The 21,358-nt window shown below is 41.8% G+C and overlaps 1 protein-coding gene across 5 annotated transcripts in view; it reads left to right on the top strand.

Moving 5' to 3' along the window:
- The window catches only part of rtel1 (regulator of telomere elongation helicase 1), a 159,888-nt gene that overhangs the window by 99,215 nt on the left and 39,315 nt on the right, over nt 1–21,358 (top strand). For all 5 annotated transcript variants that reach the window (XM_043710325.2, XM_043710324.2, XM_043710323.2 and 2 more), the window contains 3 exons: nt 3,932–4,047; nt 5,589–5,712; nt 9,562–9,715. In XM_043710325.2, coding sequence (XP_043566260.2) covers nt 3,932–4,047; nt 5,589–5,712; nt 9,562–9,715 — 394 coding nt within the window. The remainder of the gene's footprint in view (nt 1–3,931; nt 4,048–5,588; nt 5,713–9,561; nt 9,716–21,358) is intronic.

Here is a 21,358-nt window from a genome sequence, read left to right as displayed (position 1 = left end):
CATGTGATGTGAGATTTTGCCCTCTGGCCCGAGACTTTCCCACAAGAGGAAGCAACCTCTCGGTATCTAGCTGGTCGAGCCACCAATAATCTTATATGTTTCAAAAAAAGTCAATGAATATAGGTACATTCATTAAAAAAAAAAATCCCTCTATACCTGGGATCAACCTTCAGGTCACCTCACTGTCCATAAGGTCAGACCATAAGACATAGGTCAAATGGTCTACTTTTGTTCCTATCAAGTCTGCTGTGCCACTCCATCATGGCTGATATGTTTCTCAATCGCATTCTCTTCATTTCTTCCTGTAATCTTTGATATTCTTCAAAGTTTGTGAGAAGATTTGTAGCTCGGGTGCTCGTTGTTGTGGTTCTGTTCGCTGAGTTGGGAATTTGTGTTGCAGACGTCTCGTCCCCTGTCTCGGTGACATCCTCAGTGCTTGGGAGCCTCCTGTGAAGCGCTTCTGTGATCTTTCTTTCTTGATATTCTTACTAATCAAGAATCTATCTATCTCTGTCTTAAATACAGTCAATGACCCCTCACCTCCACAGCTTTCTGCAGCAATGAGTTCCCCAGATTCACTCTGCTCCTCATCTCCGTTCTAAAAGATCAGTCCTTCACTTTGTACCCCTGGATTCTATTTTCTCTGACAGTGGAAAAACCTCTCCATGACCACTGTATCCAAGCCTCTCAGTATTCTGTAAATTTCAATGAGATCCCCCTGAACATCCTTCTAAACTCCAATCAAGTCCTAGTTGTGAATTCTGTTAATATTAACATGCAGTTTAGGAATGCAAACACACTGTTGGCAAACATTTCAAGAGGGCTAGAATACAACAGCAGGGATGTACAGCTGAGGCTGTGTAAGACTGTGTCAGACCGCATTTGGAATATTGTAAGTACAGACCCACAGTTCTCAACTGCTTCTCATATGACAAGCCTTTCATTCCGGGATCATTTTTGTGAACCTCCTTTGGTACCTCTCCGTCACCAGCACATCCTTCCTTAGATGTGACACCGAAAACTGTTTGCAATATTCCAAATGCCATTTAACCAGAACCTTACACAGCCTCAGCAGTACATCCCTGCTGTTGTATTCTCGCCCTCTTGAAATGTTTGCCAACGTTGCATTTGCATTCCAAACCTGCATGTTAACACTAAAAGAATTCAGAACTACGACTTGTAAATTTCTTTTGTGCTTCAGACGTCTGAAGCCTCTCCCCATTTAGAAAATAGTTGACACCTTTATTCTTCATATCAAAGTGCACCACCTCATACTTTTCCATATTCTGTTCCATCTGCCATTTCTTTGTTCACTCTCCTAGCCTGTCTGAGTTCTTCCGCAGCCTCCGTATCATATGACACTATCTGTCCCTTCATCTTTCTTCGTGTAATCTGCAAACTTAGCAATAACACCCTCATTTCCTTTGTCCAGATTGTTAACATATAATGTGGATAGTAGTGATCCCAACACTGACTCCTATAGAACTCCACCAGTCACCAGCTGCTATCTTGAAAAAGACCCCTTTATCCCCACTAACTGCCTTCTGCCAGTCAGCCAGTCATCTGTGCATGCCAGTACCTCGTCCCTGGCACCTTGTCCAAAACCTTCTGGAAATCCAAATAGTGGGCGGCACGGTGGCACAGTGGTGTGGGCGGCACGGTGGCACAGTGGTTAGCACTGCTGCCTCACAGCGCCAGAGACCCGGGTTCAATTCCCGCCTCAGGCGACTGACTGTGTGGAGTTTGCATGTTTCCTCCGGGTGCTCTGGTTTCCTCCCACAGTCCAAAGATGTGCAGGGTCAGGTGAATTGGCCATACTAAATTGTCCGTAGTGTTAGGTTATGGGTAAATGTATGGGTGGGTTTCGCTTCGGCGGGTCGGTGTGGACTTGTTGGGCCGAAGGGCCTGTTTCCACACTGTAATCTAATCTAATCTAATCTAAAGATGATGTCTCCTTTGTCTAACTTGCTTATTACCTTCTCAAAGAATTCTAACAGATTTGTGAGGCATGACCTCGCCTTGATGAAACTGTGGTGACTCAGCCCTGTTTCACCATGCATTTCCAAGCACTCCACAATCTCATCCTTAATAATGGACAACAGCCAAGATCAGGCTGCACTATAATTTTCTGTCTTCAGTTTTCCTCCCTTTAATAGGAGTATTACATTAGCCATTTTCCAGTCCTCTGGGGCCCTCCCTGACTCAAGTGATTCCTGAAAGATCACCACAATCTCAACAGCTATCTCCCTCAGAACTCTCTTGCAATTAAGAACCCCTGATGTGATTAGGTAACTCTAGCAAAGGCACAATACAACAGATGCCAGAATTTTGAAACAAAGTCAGGATACAGGGAAGCAATGGCCTAGTGGTATTATTGCTGGACTGTTAATCCAGAGACCCAGATAGTATTCCAGGAACCCAGATTCAAGTCGTGCCATGGCAGATGGTGGAATTCAAATTCAATTTTTAAAAAACCTTGAATTTAAGAGTGGAATGATGACTGTGAATCCATTGTCGATTTTTGGAAAAAAAGCCAACCGGTTCTTTAATATCCTTACCTGGTCTCCAGACCCACAGCAATATGGTTCACTCTAAACTGCCCTCTGGGCAAGTAGGGATGGGGACTAAATGCTGACCTAGCCGGCAACACTTCATCCCGTGAATGAATAAAAAAATTGCCAGAAATAACTCCGCAATTGTAGCAACATCTGAGGAGAAAGAAAGAGAAATGACTTTGCAAGTTTAGCTTTTCATCAGAATGTAATGATAAAATGTCAGGGACGTTATTAAGCAATAGAAAGGGGTGGGTTAGAATAACAAAAAGGAAGGTCTGTCACAGGAGGGTGGGCAGAATAGATTAAATGTCAGGTCTTTCATACAAGGATGAAGGGAGTGGTAATGCAATAAAGAAACAAAAGATATGCCTGGAAAATGTGTGAATGGCCCAATCATGAATAATTACTATTGCAAGTGAACAAAAACAGGAAAGTTAAGACCAGGAAAGAAAAAGGTAACAAAATGGGGGCTGTGGTTGAACTTGCTGAACTCCATGCTGAGTCCATAAAGCTATAAAGTCTAATCAAAAGATGAGATGCTGTTCCTCAGGCTTACATTGAGCTTCATTAGAGAGCTGCAAATGACAAAGGCCATGGAGGTCAGTGACAGCAAGATGGAAAATTAAACTGATAGGCCCATAGCTCGGAATGTACTGCAAAAGATTCACCTCGTCTATATTTGGTGCCTCAAATTAGAGTAGACCACATATTGAGCTGCGTATATAGTATTCAAGTCATTCTGCTGTAATGCGACAGTTGCATTCCTCTGCAACTCTGTGCTGTAGAAAACCTCTAAACAAAATCGGGGTGTACAAAATCGCTATAGAAAATTGCCATACCTGTTCAGTAGAAAGATCATGTTATCTAAACAGCATCTGCAATTCATCAATCGCGTTATAGCCAATTCATTTTAAAACATATCAGAACAACCTGTACTGTTTTGAAAAAAAGTACAAGGAATCACTGGGCATGAGTGTTTGTGGAGTTTGGAAGGTAAGAAGAGGGAGGACATAAAAAAGCAGATTTTGCATTTTCTTTGGCCCACATAGAAGGGAGAGAGTGGGGCTTTGGGTTCATTGAGTCAACAACAGTGTCAGAGAGCGGCGATCCTTTCAGAATTCTGAAAGAGAAGGTTGGGTAAGACTTCTTTGTCATGGCATCATGGTAGAGGGAGTTCTGTTTCTTGTTAGCAATTATTTTGGAGATTACATGGTAAATCTAAACAAAGCTGGTCACATCTTTGTGGATCAATTTGTCATTCATACCTCCAAGGAAAGGTTTATGTAATTGAAGATGTCATGATGTTGAAATATGAATACTTACAGGATAATTTAAAGGATAAAGCTGGATTACATCAATTGATTTTTTTTTCAAAGCATTTATCAGGGCAAGAATGGTACAGACAGCAAGCATCACGTGCTGTTAATCAGGCCATCGGTAGGGTTATTCGTCACCGCAATGACTATGGAGCTATCTTCCTGTGTGATCATAGGTATGTAAGTAAATTAGATTTTGTTCAAACATCTTCCAATAAGCTATATTGAGTAGGTTAAAGCTTTGGAATTGACTAATAACAAGTCCTTATGGAACTTTCTTGCAATCGTGTATTTCAATGCCTACTAATCTTAATTGACAGAGACTAATATGATGTATTCTGTTCAAGTATCTAAATGTTAGAATTTGTCCATTTTTCTTGTCATAATGTGTGATTTTACTCTGCATAAAAATCTATTTTGTCATTTGAACAGTTGCAGTATTTAAACATTGATACGACTGACTGAGATTCTTTTTTTTCTCTGCTATCACTCACCATCAAAGTTAACTGTCATGTTGTAAAACATCATCTCTCTACGTCCTTCTGTTAGAGTCTCCAGAGTTGTCTTCCCCTCCCAAAAGAGTAACAGAGATGCTGAAAAATACTGTGTACATCAAACAACTGTCCATTGCAAGACCTGTTCCTCCACAGCACCCCCTCTTTTTTTCATCCTCCCCGCCCACAACAACCTCCCCTCCCCACCAAAGTTCCATCATCATGTATTTTGTGTGATGATAATGGCATGGATGAGGACTTATTGGTGAAGAGGAAGCAAATGGTAGAGCTAAATGGGTCTCTTATGGGTTGGTAACCTCTGACAGTGTGTGACAAGGACCAGTTCTGGGGTCTCAACTGTTTACGATCTATATAAATGTATGGGTTACTAAATCTGTGGGGTTGTGGCCCTGTGAGGTCAGAGCAATGGTGTTTGGCCTCTGTTAGGTGAAAGTCAGTACACTCTTACTCTTGGAGAAAGTGAGGACTGCAGATGCTGAAGATCAGAGCTGAAAACCTGTTGCTGGAAAAGCGCAGCAGGTCAGGAAGCATCCGAGGAGCAGGAGAATCGACGTTTCGGGTATGAGCCTGAAGAAGGGTTTCCTGAAAAAGGGGTCATGCCTGAAACGTCGATTCTCCTGCTCCTTGGATGCTGCCTGACCTGCTGCGCTTTTCCAGCAACACATCTTCAGCTCACACTCTTAATCTTGCCAATGGATTTGTCAATGTTATAGTTGAGCCTGAGAGAATGGTGGGCTACAAATTCAGAGACGCTTGGGTTGGAGTGAGTTTATCTCCTGATTTGTCTTTTTTCATGTTCTTTAGTGATTCTGCAACAATGAGTTCATTCCAGAAGTCGTTTACATTCTCACTATGCGCCTACTCTTGGACAATATAATTTCAGTAACTGGCTAAGCTTTTGTTGTCTGCCAGAAGCAAGCCTAGCTAAGCATGACTGATATGGATTTAAATGGATTGATGAAACTGCTTATGCTGATGCTTTTAAAATGTAGGATCTTGTAGAGGAAGAATGATACAATTGTGCATGCGTTTTTCACAGTTGCAATTTTTGTTTTTACCGTTTTGAAATGAAACTGGAAATAACTTGAAAGTCAGCTCCACAGATTGACTCTGACTCAGAAGCCACATTTAATATCAAGTAGATGTTAAGTTCAAAATGATTTTCTTGATCAACTTCATGTGTATTCTGTCCTTATTTTCAGATTTACTGGAACTGAAGTGAGGTCACAGTTGTCATCATGGGTGCAGCCATATGTCAAAATCTATGATAATTTTGGACACACAATTCGAGACGTATCGCAGTTTTTTCGTATTGCTCAAAAAATTGTAAGTACCCAATGTTTGATTGAATCTATAAGATGTTATCTGTAAAATAAATGTTATGTACTCTGAAGAAAAATAAGGTGGCGATTGTTTGCTTTTGTTCTTGAAATTCTATGGCCTCCTGGATTAGATGAGTGTATTCTGAAATCTTGTTTATGCTGTACAAACTGTTGAAAGGATGGTCGATCTTTAACACTTACACATTACTCTGGTACATTTTAGTCATAATGTTTATTCAGTGTGTGCTTATCCTCCTGAAGAGACTAGCCTTGTGTTTTACTTACAAGAATCGCATATTCTTAGTTTATTTTCAAAAAAAACTTACTTACAGGTTTATTTGCCACTTTGGCCAATAGGTCACAAGTTATATTAATGTCAAGCAATAATTATTTTCAGCAAGAAAGATATCTTGGGAACTAGATTCTATTATATTTGCATTTGGAATCCACTAGCATCAACATCCTGGGAACAAGCATTAACCAGAGGTTATATGTGCAGCCAGAGGAAATGGGTGAGATCCTTATTAAGTACCTTACATCGGTATTCAGCAAAGAATGGAATGTGAGGGGTGTTGAGTTTAGGGAAAGGTGTGTAAATACTCTCCGATAGGTCAGCATAATGGAGGAGGAGGGAGTGTTGGGTGCTGTCTTATGTATTAAAGTAGAGAGTGTGGTGCTGGAAAAACACAGCAGGTCAGGCAGTATCCGAGGAGCAGGAGAATCGATGTTTCGGGTAAAAGCCCTTCATCAGGAATCCCTCATGATGGGCTTTTGCCTGAAACATCGATTTTTATTGTTCATCTGAAAGGACATAGACTTTTCAACATGACTGAAATTACTTTGTAAAAACCAGCAATAAGCAACGATTCTTATTTTTATTATGTTTAATGTTGTAAACATTTATGATTCTATTCCATGATGTGCATTAATTGACTGATGTGTACTGACTCAATTTCTCAATATTTTCAGAAATTTGAAAATCACATTTTGTTTGACATTTTGGTAATGTGTAATGTTTTCTCTGGTAACCTTTTTCCTCTTTACAACCATTGACATGTACCCCCTTCCGGCTAGAGTGGAGTCCAGACTGTTGTAATATTTTGATTTGATACATGGCCACACCTCTCCCACTCCTCCCTTGCAAGCGAGAGAAACAGGTCTTTAAAAGAAAAGAAAGTCCTGATGAGCTTCAGTTACTAGGAAATATTCTCAATGACTAATCATTGGAATGGGAATGTGGTTTTGCAAAGATACACCACCTAATAATACTTAGCTCTTAATTGTTATGGTGTCAAGAACCTTCAGCTTCAGCAATTGAAATTCTGATTCCACATTGAAGTGACACTTCCCCATTTTCTATGATTTGGCTGCATTCTGCTGTTGGTCATGATTGTGGAAGCATTATCTTTGACCTCATGTGTGCTTTTTAGCCAAATTGGATTGAACACATTGTATGTAAGCTAGTTCAGGTAGCTTCTACAGATGCCATGTCATGATAAGATGAACAGAAGGCTGTCCAGATATTCTTAATATGTTAGAAAAATAAATTACTTAATCGTTGTCATTTTCAGAACTGTCGGTGGATGAGATGCCCTGTTTAACTAAGAACATTAGTCATTGAAGTTCAGGTTACATTTGGCGTGTTTGGGGATACTTCTGAGGGGAGTTATGAGGTGCAAGTGTTCTCCCCTATATGATATATAAATGACATAATCTTTCAAGGATTCAAAGTAAAGTTTAAATAGTTCCTTGAATTTACAAACTATGGATCTGGGCTGACATCACAATAACTTAAATATGAATTAAATTATAGATTTCTTTAAAAGACTGTGCCTCATATTCTATTTACAGTTTTATTTGCTGTCAGGTGGAAAAAAAAAGACTATTAAATATGTATGTTTTCAGACTGAAGAAAACTGACTTCAGACAAATCTCTAGTATTTGGTGGTTTTGACCGTTTTAATATTTAAATAAGTAGGGTTTCACATGCATAAGTCTGAATTTTTAATATCCCATGTGAAAACATGCATCTAAGACAGTGCTACATTAATCTAGAATTTGAGCTCCAGTGTCTGAGATGGAAATTGAACTGTAAATTGTCTAATTCCTATTTCGTAATAGTCTATATCTGGTTATTGTGCTTTTTCAAATTAGAAAACAGTAAATATCACTTAATTTAATTGAGAAGAAAAGGAATAAAAGTTGGTAAGCTATGGAGGAACCAGTTGATCATCAATTGTAAAAGCCATTTATTGCCATCTATTTGAAATGGAATGGTGAACACTTTTAACACCCCAACCAAGCAGCGTAAACTACACCAGTTTTTCTGGTATAGCATTGCTCTCACGTCTGAATTAGGAAATTTGCGGTTCAAGTTCCATGTCAGAGACTTGAGCTCAAAATCTAGGTTAAAATAGCACTGTCTTAGATGCATGCTTTTGTACAAAATATTAAAATAATGTCCCCCAGTTGCCTGAAATGACAATAAATATTCCATAATGCAATTTCAAATAAGAGTGAGAAGTTATCACTATCATACCAAATATTTATCCCTCAAATCTACATCACTAAAACAAATTACCTGCATTATTACTCCAGAGGATCATAGAATCGCTTAGGTGAGGAAGCACGCCATTTGGCCCATCAAGTCCGCACAGACTCTCCCAAGAGCATCTCACCCAAGCCTTTCACCCGACCCTATTCCCATAACCCTGCATTTCCCATGGTTAACCGACACATCCCTGGACACAATGGGCAATTTACCTAACCTGCACATCTTTGGACTGCAAGAGAAAATCAGAGCACCTGGAGGAAACTCGCACAGATATGGGGAGAATGCGCAAGCTCTATGTTGACAGTCACCTGAGGCTGGAATGAAAACCCAGATTCCCTGTGCTGTGAGGCAGCAGTGCAAACCACTGAGCCACTGTTCCGCACCTGTTTACAGCTCTGCATAAATTAGCTGCCGCACATCTTAAATTTATACCAATAACGACAATTCAGAAGTACTGCATGGATTATAAAATCCTTTGAGACATCCTGATTTTGGAAAAAGTGCTGTACAAATGCAAATCTTCATTTGCTTCAATCTCTTGTGTGCCATCTCATAATTTTTAAATAAGTTAATATGTTTTTACTGTTCGTATGTATTGTTCAGCCTGTGAAGTAGATTTAACTTTATAAGCATTGAATTGATGGCACGGTGTGTGACACTTTTCAAAATAAAATGTAGATGATTTCCTGCATGATCTCATGTGCATGATATGCTATAATTAAGGGAAAATTACAAAATCTGAGCCGCACTAGGTTGGAATCAGAGGATACATGCTTCTATAAAATGGTATTTTTTTTGACACAAACCAAGACCGAAGTGAGCAAGCCTAAACTCTCACTTTCTGACAGTGTAACAATAAAGTGTGCCTTGTCTACTACTAGTTCCAAATAATTGCTAACCTAAGAGAGGTTTTGTGCCAGCCCAATCCACATTGCAGGCTGGCTGGAAGGAAGGTGGACTGACCACTATTTCATATGTAATCATAACAAGTGCTAACTAAGTAGCTTATTTGTGAGTTTGGTGAACCAAACTAGATGAAACCAATTTGAAAGTTCCAAAGTTAAAGTTATAAGTTATTTTAGAATATATAGTACTTTAAACAGCTGTTGCTGATATATTGTATTTAGTTCTGCCAGTGCCACCCATTAATAGTTATGAAATACTAATGTTGCTTTTAGAGAGCCCCATGTTACAGTTTGCTGAAGTTAATTTAAAATGGGGGGGGGGGGGGGGGGGGAGTTTGCAACAACATTAAAATATAGGCTTATTACGATAACAGTATTTCTGTTACATAAACAGATGCCTGCACCAAAACTGAAGATGGGCTGTTGCAGTGGCCGGTGTGTGGAAAGTGATCCTGCTCCCTCATCCTCGTCTGCTGTTTCAGACCTAAATCTGAAGAAAGCAAAAACTTTAGATTCCCATGTTCCAAGCCTCAAAAGAAAGCGTGCTGGTACAGTATTGTTCATATCACTACAGAGGAACCTCAATTATCCGAATGAGATGGATATGCACTATTTCGTTTGGATAATTGATTAAATGCCACTCCTCTGGTGCTCAGAGTTTTCTGAAGTTTCCTTTTTCTTCACTCTGCCTACTTGCTCCCTCTCCCTATCTCCAGGACTTTTGTTTCTGAGCAGACACACATGTGTAAGGGACCTGCAGCATTGCTGAAGCTTCCCGACCCTCCCTCCCCATCAGTTCAATGGGATTGGCACACCAAGCACCTGCTAAGTCTCTTACCCCCTACCCACCCCGGTCAGGAGACTAGGCAGCAGCACACTTGAGTGTGCAAGCCCCCACTCATCCCTCACACGCATATACACAGCCACACACTCAACTTTTCACTGCAATGTTTTGACAGGTTCCACCTTTACCCTGTACAGGACAATGTTGGAGAGATTATCTGGGGAAGGGAGGTTTAGGGTACATCCCTGTGTAGAACTCCAGGGAAAGTGTGGGGAGAGGGGTGGAGAGAGAGAGGGCAGGTGGCCAGTCATTTGGAGATGGTGCCTGGGCTCCCATCGATGTCTAGGACTGTTCTCGGCAGCATTTCAATTAGCCGAGTTCATTTTTAATCATAGTAAACAAAAAACGTGATCACTGTTGGAAACAGGTCCTTGATGTAATGTTTCTATCAGGACCTTGAGATCATCTTCAGGTAATCTGAATTGAATTGGGACAATCATTGTGCTCCATTGAAATGGAGGTATGCTCACTAGGGAAGTTGCATTCTGGTCAAATAAAGGATGGATTGTTGTGGGGGGGGGGGGGGGGGAGGGGAAGATGAAGGTTGTCATCATATGGGATTATAGGTTTTGGTCACCAAAGTGATGATCTATATATGGAGTTGGGACTCCATATATAGTTTATTTAGCTTTAACACTTTTCTATTTCTGTGCTGTGAATGATGGACTTTACGTGATGTTGGACGACTATTTTATCTCCTATGCTGTTGGTTTTGAGAGTTTACTGATAAGGTATGCTTTTCTTTATTGGTCAGAGTATTGAGTACAGGAGTTGGGAGGTCATTTTGCAGCTGTACAGGTCATTGGTTAGGCCACTGTTGGAATATTGCTTGCAATTCTGGTCTCCTTCCTATCGGAAAGATGTTGTGAAACTTGAAAGGGTTCAGAAAAGATTTACAAGGATGTTGCCAGGGTTGGAGGATTTGAGCTACAGGGAGAGGCTGAACAGGCTGTTTTCCCTGGAGCTTCGGAGGCTGAGGGGTGACCTTAGAGGTTTACAAAATCATGAGGGGCATGGATAGGATAAATAGACAGTCTTTTCCCTGGGGTCGGGGAGTCCAGAACTAGAGGGCATAGGTTTAGGGTGAGAGGGGAAAGATATAAAAGAGACCTAAGGGGCAACTTTTTCACGCAGAGTATGGAATGAGCTGCCAGAGGATGTGGTGGAGGCTGGTACAATTGCAACATTTAAGAGGCATTTGGATGGGTCTATGAATAGGAAGGGTTTGGAGGGATATGGGCCGGGTGCTGGAGGTGGGACTAGATTGGGTTGGGATATCTGGTTGGCATGGATGGGTTGGACCGAAGGGTCTGTTTCCATGCTATACATCTCTATGACTCTAAGGATGTCCATTCTAGTATGATCGCAAGTATTATGAATGCCACTGCTAGTGGAGCAGCACACACATGCCCAGGAACACAACTTGACATGTAAGCCAATGTCATTGATTCCCATCTGTGCATTTGTAGTGGCCATTTTACTGGACGCTTACAGTCTGGATGAGGAGGTGGATCAGAGTGAAGGGGACCAGGCACATCAGTCGGCCCTGTTGCTGGGCTTGGACTCGGTGCTCCAACAGAAGCCGCAACGAGGATGCTGGATGACCGAGTGAAGATACAGCAGTCAATGAAACCTAACCTCTTAGGCACTGTTAAGGAAGGAAGCTCTGCTTCGTCAGCCTCCACCACCACCTCCACCCTAGAATGGTGATGTCAGCAGAACATGTGCATGTAGGTGCTTCCTATGGCCTGTTGGAGCCATTAGTTGACCTTGTGAGCTGCCTCTGCACATACACAGGAGCCATTTGTCATTTTAGATTATCACTTTGTTCTAGTATTTTTTTTCTTGGTGGCTATTGGCTCTAGCTACAACGTGAGAGAGTGCACCCAACACTTCCAATAGGAACGATGGCTGATGTTCTGCTCATTCAGCGTATTATCTACAATATGCAAATGTGCTCATTGTTTCCTAGTCCATGTTGGGAAGAAGTGCAATTGTTGTTCAGTCTGTTGGTGAATGAATTCATGCTGGGAATTCTAGCCCACAATTCAAGCCAATATTTTGAAATTTTGAGGTTTCCACTTCTTTCCTGCTGAATTTTAAGCTGTTGGTTTCCCAATTCACCACAAAGCTCGTTTGGCATTGCAGCAAGCAGGGTTATTTAAAAAAACTTTAAAAAAGAGCTGCTCAACTAAGGTTCAAGACCCACAATTGTTCATAGTGTTCAGAGTGTACTCAGTGCATTCCAGGAAGTGCTAATGTTTTGTAGAAGATGATAATTGATTTTATTTTTAAGCATGTGATGACAGTCGAGAGACCATGCTGACCAGAAGATTTATTCTGTTAGTTGCAGATTTACTTCATCCTGTTGAAACGAGGTCTGGATGATTCATTTGAGGAAGTTGGCTGCATTGTATCCCATGTACATGTATCAACAAGGGCTGCCTGATTCTCTAGCCTTCATTCAACAATTGAGTAGTCAGAAACTCAGGCGTTCACACTAGGCTTGAACAACCTACTATATAAGGTTGAAGATTAGAAGTTTTGCATATGCCGTGAAAAGAATAAGAATAAAGGTCTCAATTGTCAGGTCCCACTATTAGAGTTAACCCTTTGAATCACTTCACAGGAATTTCTAGGCCAGCGACAATATAAATTGTATAAAAGCTGTAGTAATTGTAGCAGAAAGAGTGGGAATGCTCACCTCCCAGTCAGAAAATCTTGAATTTACTTTTAAAAACTAAAGTTTACCTGTAACAAAGCACCTTTGTTCATGTTCCTAGGTGACAATCTAGACAGGTTAAAAAATCTTATCACAAATTAAACAGTTCAAACTGTAGCTACTAGGTGTCTTCAAGTCCATCTGGTTTGTGCTAAAGGAAAATCCCATGTAGACAGCGATAGTAAGAAAACTGCATGTAAAAAGGAGCTTTGTAAATAACGAGGTCTTGGAATCCTTCATCTACATTCCAAAATCCAGGGGATCTCTAGTAATCATTTTCCTTCCCAACTTACAGCATTTATCTTCCAGAGATCCTTTCTCTACTACCTCAATTTCCTGATCTATGATCTGAAGTTGCTGGTGTTGGACTGGGATGGACAAAGTCAGAAGTCACACGTTACCAGGTTATAGTCCAACAGGTTTATTTGAAAGCACAAGCTTTCAGAGCAATGCTCCTTCATCAGGTGAGACCTCCAAAAGATTGTGATTTCAAATAAACATGTTGAACTATCACCTGGTGTCGTGTGACTTCTGACTTTGACTTCATCTATGTACTGCTCTATGTTGATATTATCGGTAGAATGGAGGTTGCTTATATAAAGCTACAATTACACCAATTCTCTTGATACCTTCACTGCCCCTTTGCTGTTTCTCTGCATGTCTGACATCCAGTCTCCAATGAAGTACAATCCATCTCTCAAAATCCTTCTCAGTCAAGAGTTTTCTTAAAGCCCACATCATAATTAGGGTTCATACTTCACTTTCTCAGTGTCACATTTGGTTTGGTATAGTACTTTAAAATGTTTGTCTTTCTTAAAGTTGCAAATTGTTTTCTCATCTAATACGATTTTCAGTGTTTGAATGCACCATTTGCAACATGATTAAAACACAAATCTCTAATTTTTCAAATTGAGAAGTTATGACAGCAATCCAGCAAGAAATATGAAATCAGCTAATAAGAATTTCTTTGAGTATTTGGAAAAGAAAGGAATAAAGTCCTTAAGTGTCAGTTCTCCAGAGAAGTTCTGAGGAATGAATGATGAGATATAAGAAAATGGCAAATGAATTAAACAAATATTTTGTATCTGTCTTCATTGTTGAGGAAAAAGATGAAACATTACAAAAAATTGTGAATCGGATTTGAAAGGGCATGAGGAATTTTTAAACCATTACAATCACCAAAGGAAAAAGTACCGAGGACATTATGAGAACTTAAATCTAACAAGTCCTGATGGACTTCATCCTAGGTTTTGCAGATGTGGCTGATGAGATAGTGGATGTATTGATTCAATATTGCAACATTCCCCAGATTCTGAAAAGGTCCCTTTAGACTGTAAGATAGCAAACATCACTCTTCTGTTCAAGAAAGGAGGGAGACAGAAAGCAGGAAATTGCAGGCTGGTTAACCTAACATCAGAGGAAAAATGCTGGATTTTATTATTAAGGAAATTGTACAGGGTACTTGGATCTTCATGCAATGCAGCACTGTCAACATAGTTTTGTGAAAGGGAAATCATGTTCAGCTAATTTATTAGAGTTCTTTTGAAGATGTAACAAGCAATGTGAATAATGGAGAAGTGGTGGATATACTACATTTAAATTTCCAGAAGGCATTTGAAACATCAAAGGTCATCGTGTAAAATAAGATCTCTTGATGTAGAAGATAAGATATTAGAATGGGCAGTTGGAATAAGGGATCATTTTCAGTTAGAGTCATAGAGATGTACAGCATGGAAACAGACCCTTCGGTCCAACCCGTCCATGCCGAACAGATATCCCAACTCAATCTAGTCCCACCTGCCAGCACCTGGCCCATATCCCTCCAAACCCTTCCTATTCATATACCCATCCAAATGCCTCTTAAATGTTGCAATTGTACCGGCCTCCAACACTTCCTTTGGCAGCTCATTCCATGCACGTACCACCCTGTGTGTGAAAAAGTTGGTCTCTATTTTTTAATCTTTCCCCTCTCAACCTAAATCTATGCCCAGATGTGATGAATGGAATGGCATGAGGGTAAGTGGGAGGCCTAAACTACTTCTGATTTATATCAATGATTTGCTTGAATAGGTAGAAGGTATGACTGCTAAATTTGCTGTTGATATAAAATAGCGAAGAAGGTAAATTGAGAAGAGGAAACAAGGAGTGTACAAAGTGATATTGATCAGTTAATTGAATGGGCATAAAGTTGGTAAGTAGAATATAATTAGGATAAAGTGAATTGTCCACTTTAAGTTGAAAGGTAAAGCAGCACATTATTTAAATGGGGGAAAAAATTGCAGAATCCTTTTGTATTAATCACAAAAAGTGAATTTGCAGTTTCAGCTAGTGATAAGGGAGCATACCTTCCCTCTGCCACTTTGTAGACCTTAGACGTCTGTGTGTGGCATCAGCTTCCAGAAGTCAGTGCATCCACATGCTAATCAGCACGCATGTCTCTGAGTGACAATGCAGCCTCATAACTTAGGGGGAACATTGTGAGGGAACCAAGTGGGATATTGTTATTTATTGTAATGAGATTGGAATATTAAAAATAGGCAAGTTTTGGTACACTTATTTGTGGTATTGGTGAGATCACATAGAGCAATAGAACACAGAAAACAGACCCATTGGACCAACTAGCTAGCACCACATCTGGAGTACATTGAATAGTTTTGGTCTCCTGATTAAGGAAAGGATAAAAATGTGTCAGATGCTGTTCAGCCAGGAATGAACTGGAATGATTATTGTGATGAAGGGGTTATGAGGGAAGGAGTTTTGTTATTGACTAGGCCAGACTACTCAAAACATTCTGAAACAGGCAACATAGACCATAACTTGGCAATTTGTTTCAGTAAGTGTACAGTGAGAATTATCCGGAATAAGTTAGCTAGGTTGATAACCGAGTTTTAAAACAGACAAACATTTATTCACAAAATTACACAATGAAATGCAAAGAACAGAATAAAGGACTCCTCCAGAACTCAGTCTATTCAAATTAGACTTAGTTATGCCATTCCGAATATACACAACAGTCCCAATAAGCAAACCCCGTTTAAAAAAAACAGCAAAAATGGAACAAATACTTACAGGTTGAAGTTAGAAGGGCAGAAGGAGAGAGTGAGCTAACCAGCCTGTTTCCACACAGCTGAAGTTCTGACTAGTTTTGGACTGAACTACTCAGCTAGAGAACTGACCACTCCCCTTTCATTGTACAGATCACTTCTAAAACATGACCACTTTGGCCTGAAGTCTCATCTGTTTACATTTAAACAAAAGTTGAAACTTTATTGCTGGAACAGCACAGCAGGTCAGGCAGCATCCAGGGAACAGGAGATTCGACGTTTCGGGCACAGGCCCTTCTTCAGGAATGAGCAGAGAGTGTTCAGCAGGAGAAGATAAAAGGTAGGGAGGAGGGACTTGGAGGAGGGGCGTTGGAAATGTGATAGGTGGAAAGAGGTCAAGGTGAGGGTGATAGGTCGGAGTAGGATGGAGGCGGAGCTCCAGCTATGCCTGCCTCTTCGTAGGGTATGTGGAACAATCCATCTTCCGCAACTACACTGGCCCCACCCCCCATCTTTTCCTTCGCTACATTGATGACTGTATCGGCGCTACCTCGTGCTCCCACGAGGAGGTTGAACAGTTCATCCACTACACTAACACCTTCCACCCCGACCTCAAATTCACCTGGACAGTCTCGGACTCCTCCCTCCCCTTCCTTTCTGTTTCTATCTCAGGCGACCGAATCAACACGGACATCTACTACAAACCAACCGACTCCCACAGCTACCTGGACTACACCTCCTCCCATCCTGCCCCCTGTAAAAACGCCATCCCATTCTCCCAATTCCTTCGTCTCCGCCGCATCTGCTCCCAGGAGGACCAGTTCAAAATACGTACAACACAGATGGCCTCCTTCTTCAAGGACCGCAATTTCCCCCCCGACGTGGTCGACGGTCCCCTCCACCGCATCTCCTCCACTTCCCGCTCCTCCGCCCTTGAGCCCCGCCCCTCCAACCGCCACCAGGACAGAACCCCACTGGTCCTCACCTACCACCCCACCAATCTCCATGTACAGCGCATCATCCGCCGTCACTTCCGCCACCTCCAAACAGACCCCAGCACCAAGGATATATTTCCCTCCCCTCCCCTATCAGCTTTCCGTAGAGACCACTCCCTCCGCGACTCCCTTGTCAGATCCACACCCCCCACCGACCCAACCTCCACTCCCGGCACCTTCCCTTGCAACCGCAGGAGGTGCAACACTTGCGCCCACACCTCCCCCCTCACTTCTCTCCAAGGCCCCAAAGGAAACTTCCATATCCGCCACAGATTCACCTGCACCTCCACCCACATCATCTACTGCATCCGCTGCAGCCGGTGTGGCCTCCTCTATAATGGGGAAACAGGCCGCCTACTTGCGGAGCGATTCAGAGAGCACCTCTGGGCCACCCGGACAAACCAACCCAACCAACCTGTAGCATAGCATTTCAACTCCCCCTCCCACTCCACCGAGGATATGCAGGTCATTGGACTCATCCACCGCCAAACCCCAACAACCCGACGGTCGGAGGAGGAGCGTCTTATCTTCCGACTGGGAACCCTCCAACCGCAGGGGATGAACTTGGACTTCACCAGTTTCTTCATCCCCCCTCCCCCCACCTTGTCTCAGCCGGATCCCTCCAGCCCGGCACCGCCTTCCTGACCTGCAGTCCTCTTCTTGACCTCTCCGCCTCCATCCTACTCCGACCTATCACCCTCACCTTGACCTCTTTCCACCTATCACATTTCCAACGCCCCTCCTCCAAGTCCCTCCTCCCTACCTTTTATCTTCTCCTGCTGAACACTCTCTGCTCATTCCTGAAGAAGGGCCTGTGCCCGAAACGTCGAATCTCCTGTTCCCTGGATGCTGCCTGACCTGCTGTGCTGTTCCAGCAATAAAGTTTCAACTTTGATCTCCAGCATCTGCAGACCTCACTTTCTCCTCGAAGATATAAACAAAAGGCCTCACAACATCCTTTTTCATCTCTGTACCAAACTAGTCACCCCAGAGCTTGGAGGGTTTTATGACTCCTCTGGAAAATAAACCAAGGACACAGTATCCTTGAGAAAAGGAACAGCTTTTTTTTAAAAAAAGGACCAGCTTTGTGACACTTCCCCTCCCCCCGACCCCCTTACAAAACAAATGAACCATCAATACCAATAGATGGTAAACAAAACCTTCAAAAACCCAGCAAACATACGCAACCAAATGCAAATTCATACCATGGCACACCTGCCACCAAACACCTCCATATCTCATTCGAGACTCGGTAACGCAATAGCAGTCACATTTTCGCGACCTGCCACATACACAATTGTCAGATTGAATGGCTGCAACAACAAGCTCCCCCAAACAGTCTGGCATTTTTGTCCTTAAATGTTTCCACAAATGTCAATATGTTTTGATCAGTTTGTACAATTGTCTCAGGTGCATTGCTGGTAATATAAACACTGAAATGTTGTAATGCCAGCACAAAGCTTAAAGTCTCTTTCTCCACTGTTGAATATTTCTGTTGATGAATGTTCGACATCCTGAGCAAATACCCAGTGGGTCTTTCTATTCCCTCGTCATCCTCCTGCAGGAGCACCACACCGACACCCACATCACTGGCATCGATAGCCACCTTTAACGGGTTTGTGTAATCCAGTGTGGTTAATTCTGGGACAGTGGTTAACATAGTGTTTAGGCTGTCAAATGCCATTTGACAGTCTGCTGTCCACTGAAACTTCTTGCCGTTATTTTAACAATTCAGTGAATGGGGCAGCCACATGCTACAGTTGGGCACAAACGTTTGGTAAAATTCATGCAATCCCAGGAACCTATTTTTTGAGGGTGTGAGAAATTACCTGCTTACTTTCATTTTCACATCACATGGGGCCATTTGTCTATGTCCATTAACCTGGCCCAGGAAGGAGAAAGTAAGGATTGCAAATGCTGGAGATTAGAATTGAGAATATTGATGAAGGGCTAATGCCCGAAACATCAATTCTCCTGCTCCTTGGATGTTGCCTGACCTGCTGTGCTTTTCCAGCACCACATTCTTGAACCTGACCCAGAAAGGTGACATGAGCTTTGGCATATTCACTTTTAGCTAAGTTGGCACCAAGCCTGCCTTCTGAGGTCAATTGAACAAGTCCAATAAATGCTGTAAATGTTCCTTTCATGTGGGATTAAAATCAATATACACCACGCAGTTGGGTAATCCAGCAATGACCTTATTAGTCAGTCTCTGAAAAACGCTCCAGCAACATTTCATACCAATGGCATGACTTCCATTTGGCATTACGAAAGCTGAAATTGCCTTTGTTGTCTGACTGATGTGCTTGCCAAAAGCCTCTGAGCAAGTCCAACTTCGAAATGTCAGTTGCTTGTCCCACTTTTTGAACACAGTCCTCCAACTGTGAGATTGGATATGCATCAGTCTTTATAATGGTGTTGACTTAAGTCCACACATAACCGTTGGAATTTGAGGAATGTCCAATTCAGAATTCTCTGAATTTGGTTCCTCCTCCTCTGCTGTAATCATTAACACCTTCTCCTCTTGCTTTCCTTCCCTATCAAAATAGCTTTTAAACATGTTCACATGACACACACTCTGAGATTTCTTCCTGTTTGGAGTCCTTATCAAGTAGTTCACTTCACTCGATTTCCTCGATTTGATAAGGTCCAACTGTCACTGGAAGTAACACCAATAGCTTATCCCCAATTGCAAAATTGCAATTTTGTGATTTCTTATCTGCTTCCTGTTTCATTGTATCCTGTCTAGTCAACTCTCCAGCTCTGTGTAATAGTTCTCTAAAATTTGACACATCGTCCAAATGGGTGGTCTCTGAATTCTGACTTATTAATTTCTCCTTCATCAATTTTAATGGTCCTCTTACTTCATGCCCAAAAATTAATTCGTATGGACTGAATTTGGTTGATTCATTCAGTGCCTCTCCGATTGTAAAAAGTACAATCGGAACTCCCTTATCCTAATCATCTGGATAATCCTGACCATTAGCCCTAACATGGTCTCTAGTGTTTGATGCCATCTCTCTAGCGCTCCCTGCGATTCCAGATGGTACGCTGTAGATTTGAATTGCTTTATTCCCCAGTTATCCATAGCCTCCTTGAATAGTTTGGATGTGAAATTTGATCCTTGATCTGACTGGATCTGTATTGGTAGTATTTATCTAGTAAGACATTTAAGTAATTCTTCTGCAACCTTTTTAGCTGTGATGGTGCATCTGGAAATCTAATCGGCACATCTATTATTGTTAATAAATACTTATTCCCACTTTTTGTTCGAGTTAGGGGACCGACACAAGCAATTACGACTTTTGTGAAAGGTTCCTCAAATGCTGGGATAGGTATCAAAGCTGCAGATTTTATTACTGCCTGTGGTTTTCTGATTAACTGGCATGTATAACATGTCTGGCAAAATTAAACTACATCTTTGTGTAGTCCAGGCTAATAAAGGTATCTTTGTATTTTGGCCAGTGTTTTCCTCACCCCTAAATGACCTCCAAGTGGTAGCCCATGCACCTATACCCTACTGGCAAAACAATCTGAACTTCTGCCATTTCTCATCTGCTCGAATGTGTGATTGTCTCTATTTCCTCATTTAGACACTATTTGTTGAGTAATAAAACACAGGGATGCATTCACTCTCCTCTCTATATGCCTTTTGATGCAACTGTTTTAACATCTCATCTTTCTGCTGTAACTCAATAAGCGTAGCAGAGCGAAAGACACTTGCATGTTTACCTATTTGCTCTTGCTCTGTCCTACTTATCTGATCAAAAAAGTCTTTGATAAAGCTATCGAGGAGAAAGTGAGGTCTGCAGATGCTGGAGATCAAAGTTGAAACTTTATTGCTGGAACAGCACAGCAGGTCAGGCAGCATCCAGGGAACAGGAGATTCGACGTTTCGGGCACAGGCCCTTCTTCAGGAAGAAGGGCCTGTGCCCGAAACGTCGAATCTCCTGTTCCCTGGATGCTGCCTGACCTGCTGTGCTGTTCCAGCAATAAAGTTTCAACTTTGATAAAGCTATGTCAGCTTCCTTATCTGTGTGTTTTGATCTCTCCTGCTTCAACCTGTGCTTCTGTGATCTTGTGATCATGCAATCTGGGAAAAGTCCTGGAAAAACATAATTCATTTCTTCAGTTGCCTGCACCTCCACTGGCTTTTCAACGAGAGTAGGCAGCGTGCCTACCGGTGAATCCGCTATATCATTTGCAAGGACAAATTGTATTCCTGAGAGTTTGTCCAGTACTCCTACCACAAATTCTCCTCTTCTCTGGACTCGCTAGCCTCACTTTATATAATTGGGCACTTTTTGTCTCACCATGAATTCCTGTTACCAGGACCTTTTCTGGCAATAGTCCCTCAGGAGTACATATCTCCTCATCCTTCAGCATTACTGACTGTGTCCCTTAATATTGTAACCTCTTTACCTGCTACCCCTGGCCTATGTGAATAAAGTTTACCCTTGCATGTATATTTTTTAAGCAGATCTGGCACTTCCACCTTAATCAACCTCTGATCATCTTGTACACTCTGAGACAGTTGTCTAGCTTCCCTTGTGCTTTTTGTTACTCCATTCAACAAAACTCCCAGG

This window comes from Chiloscyllium plagiosum, unplaced genomic scaffold (assembly GCF_037043375.1).
Source record: "Chiloscyllium plagiosum isolate Xiang-an unplaced genomic scaffold, Cpla_swu_hap1 HiC_scaffold_15, whole genome shotgun sequence".
Classification (NCBI taxonomy): domain Eukaryota; kingdom Metazoa; phylum Chordata; class Chondrichthyes; order Orectolobiformes; family Hemiscylliidae; genus Chiloscyllium; species Chiloscyllium plagiosum.
This window is presented reverse-complemented; position numbering and strand designations above follow the sequence as displayed.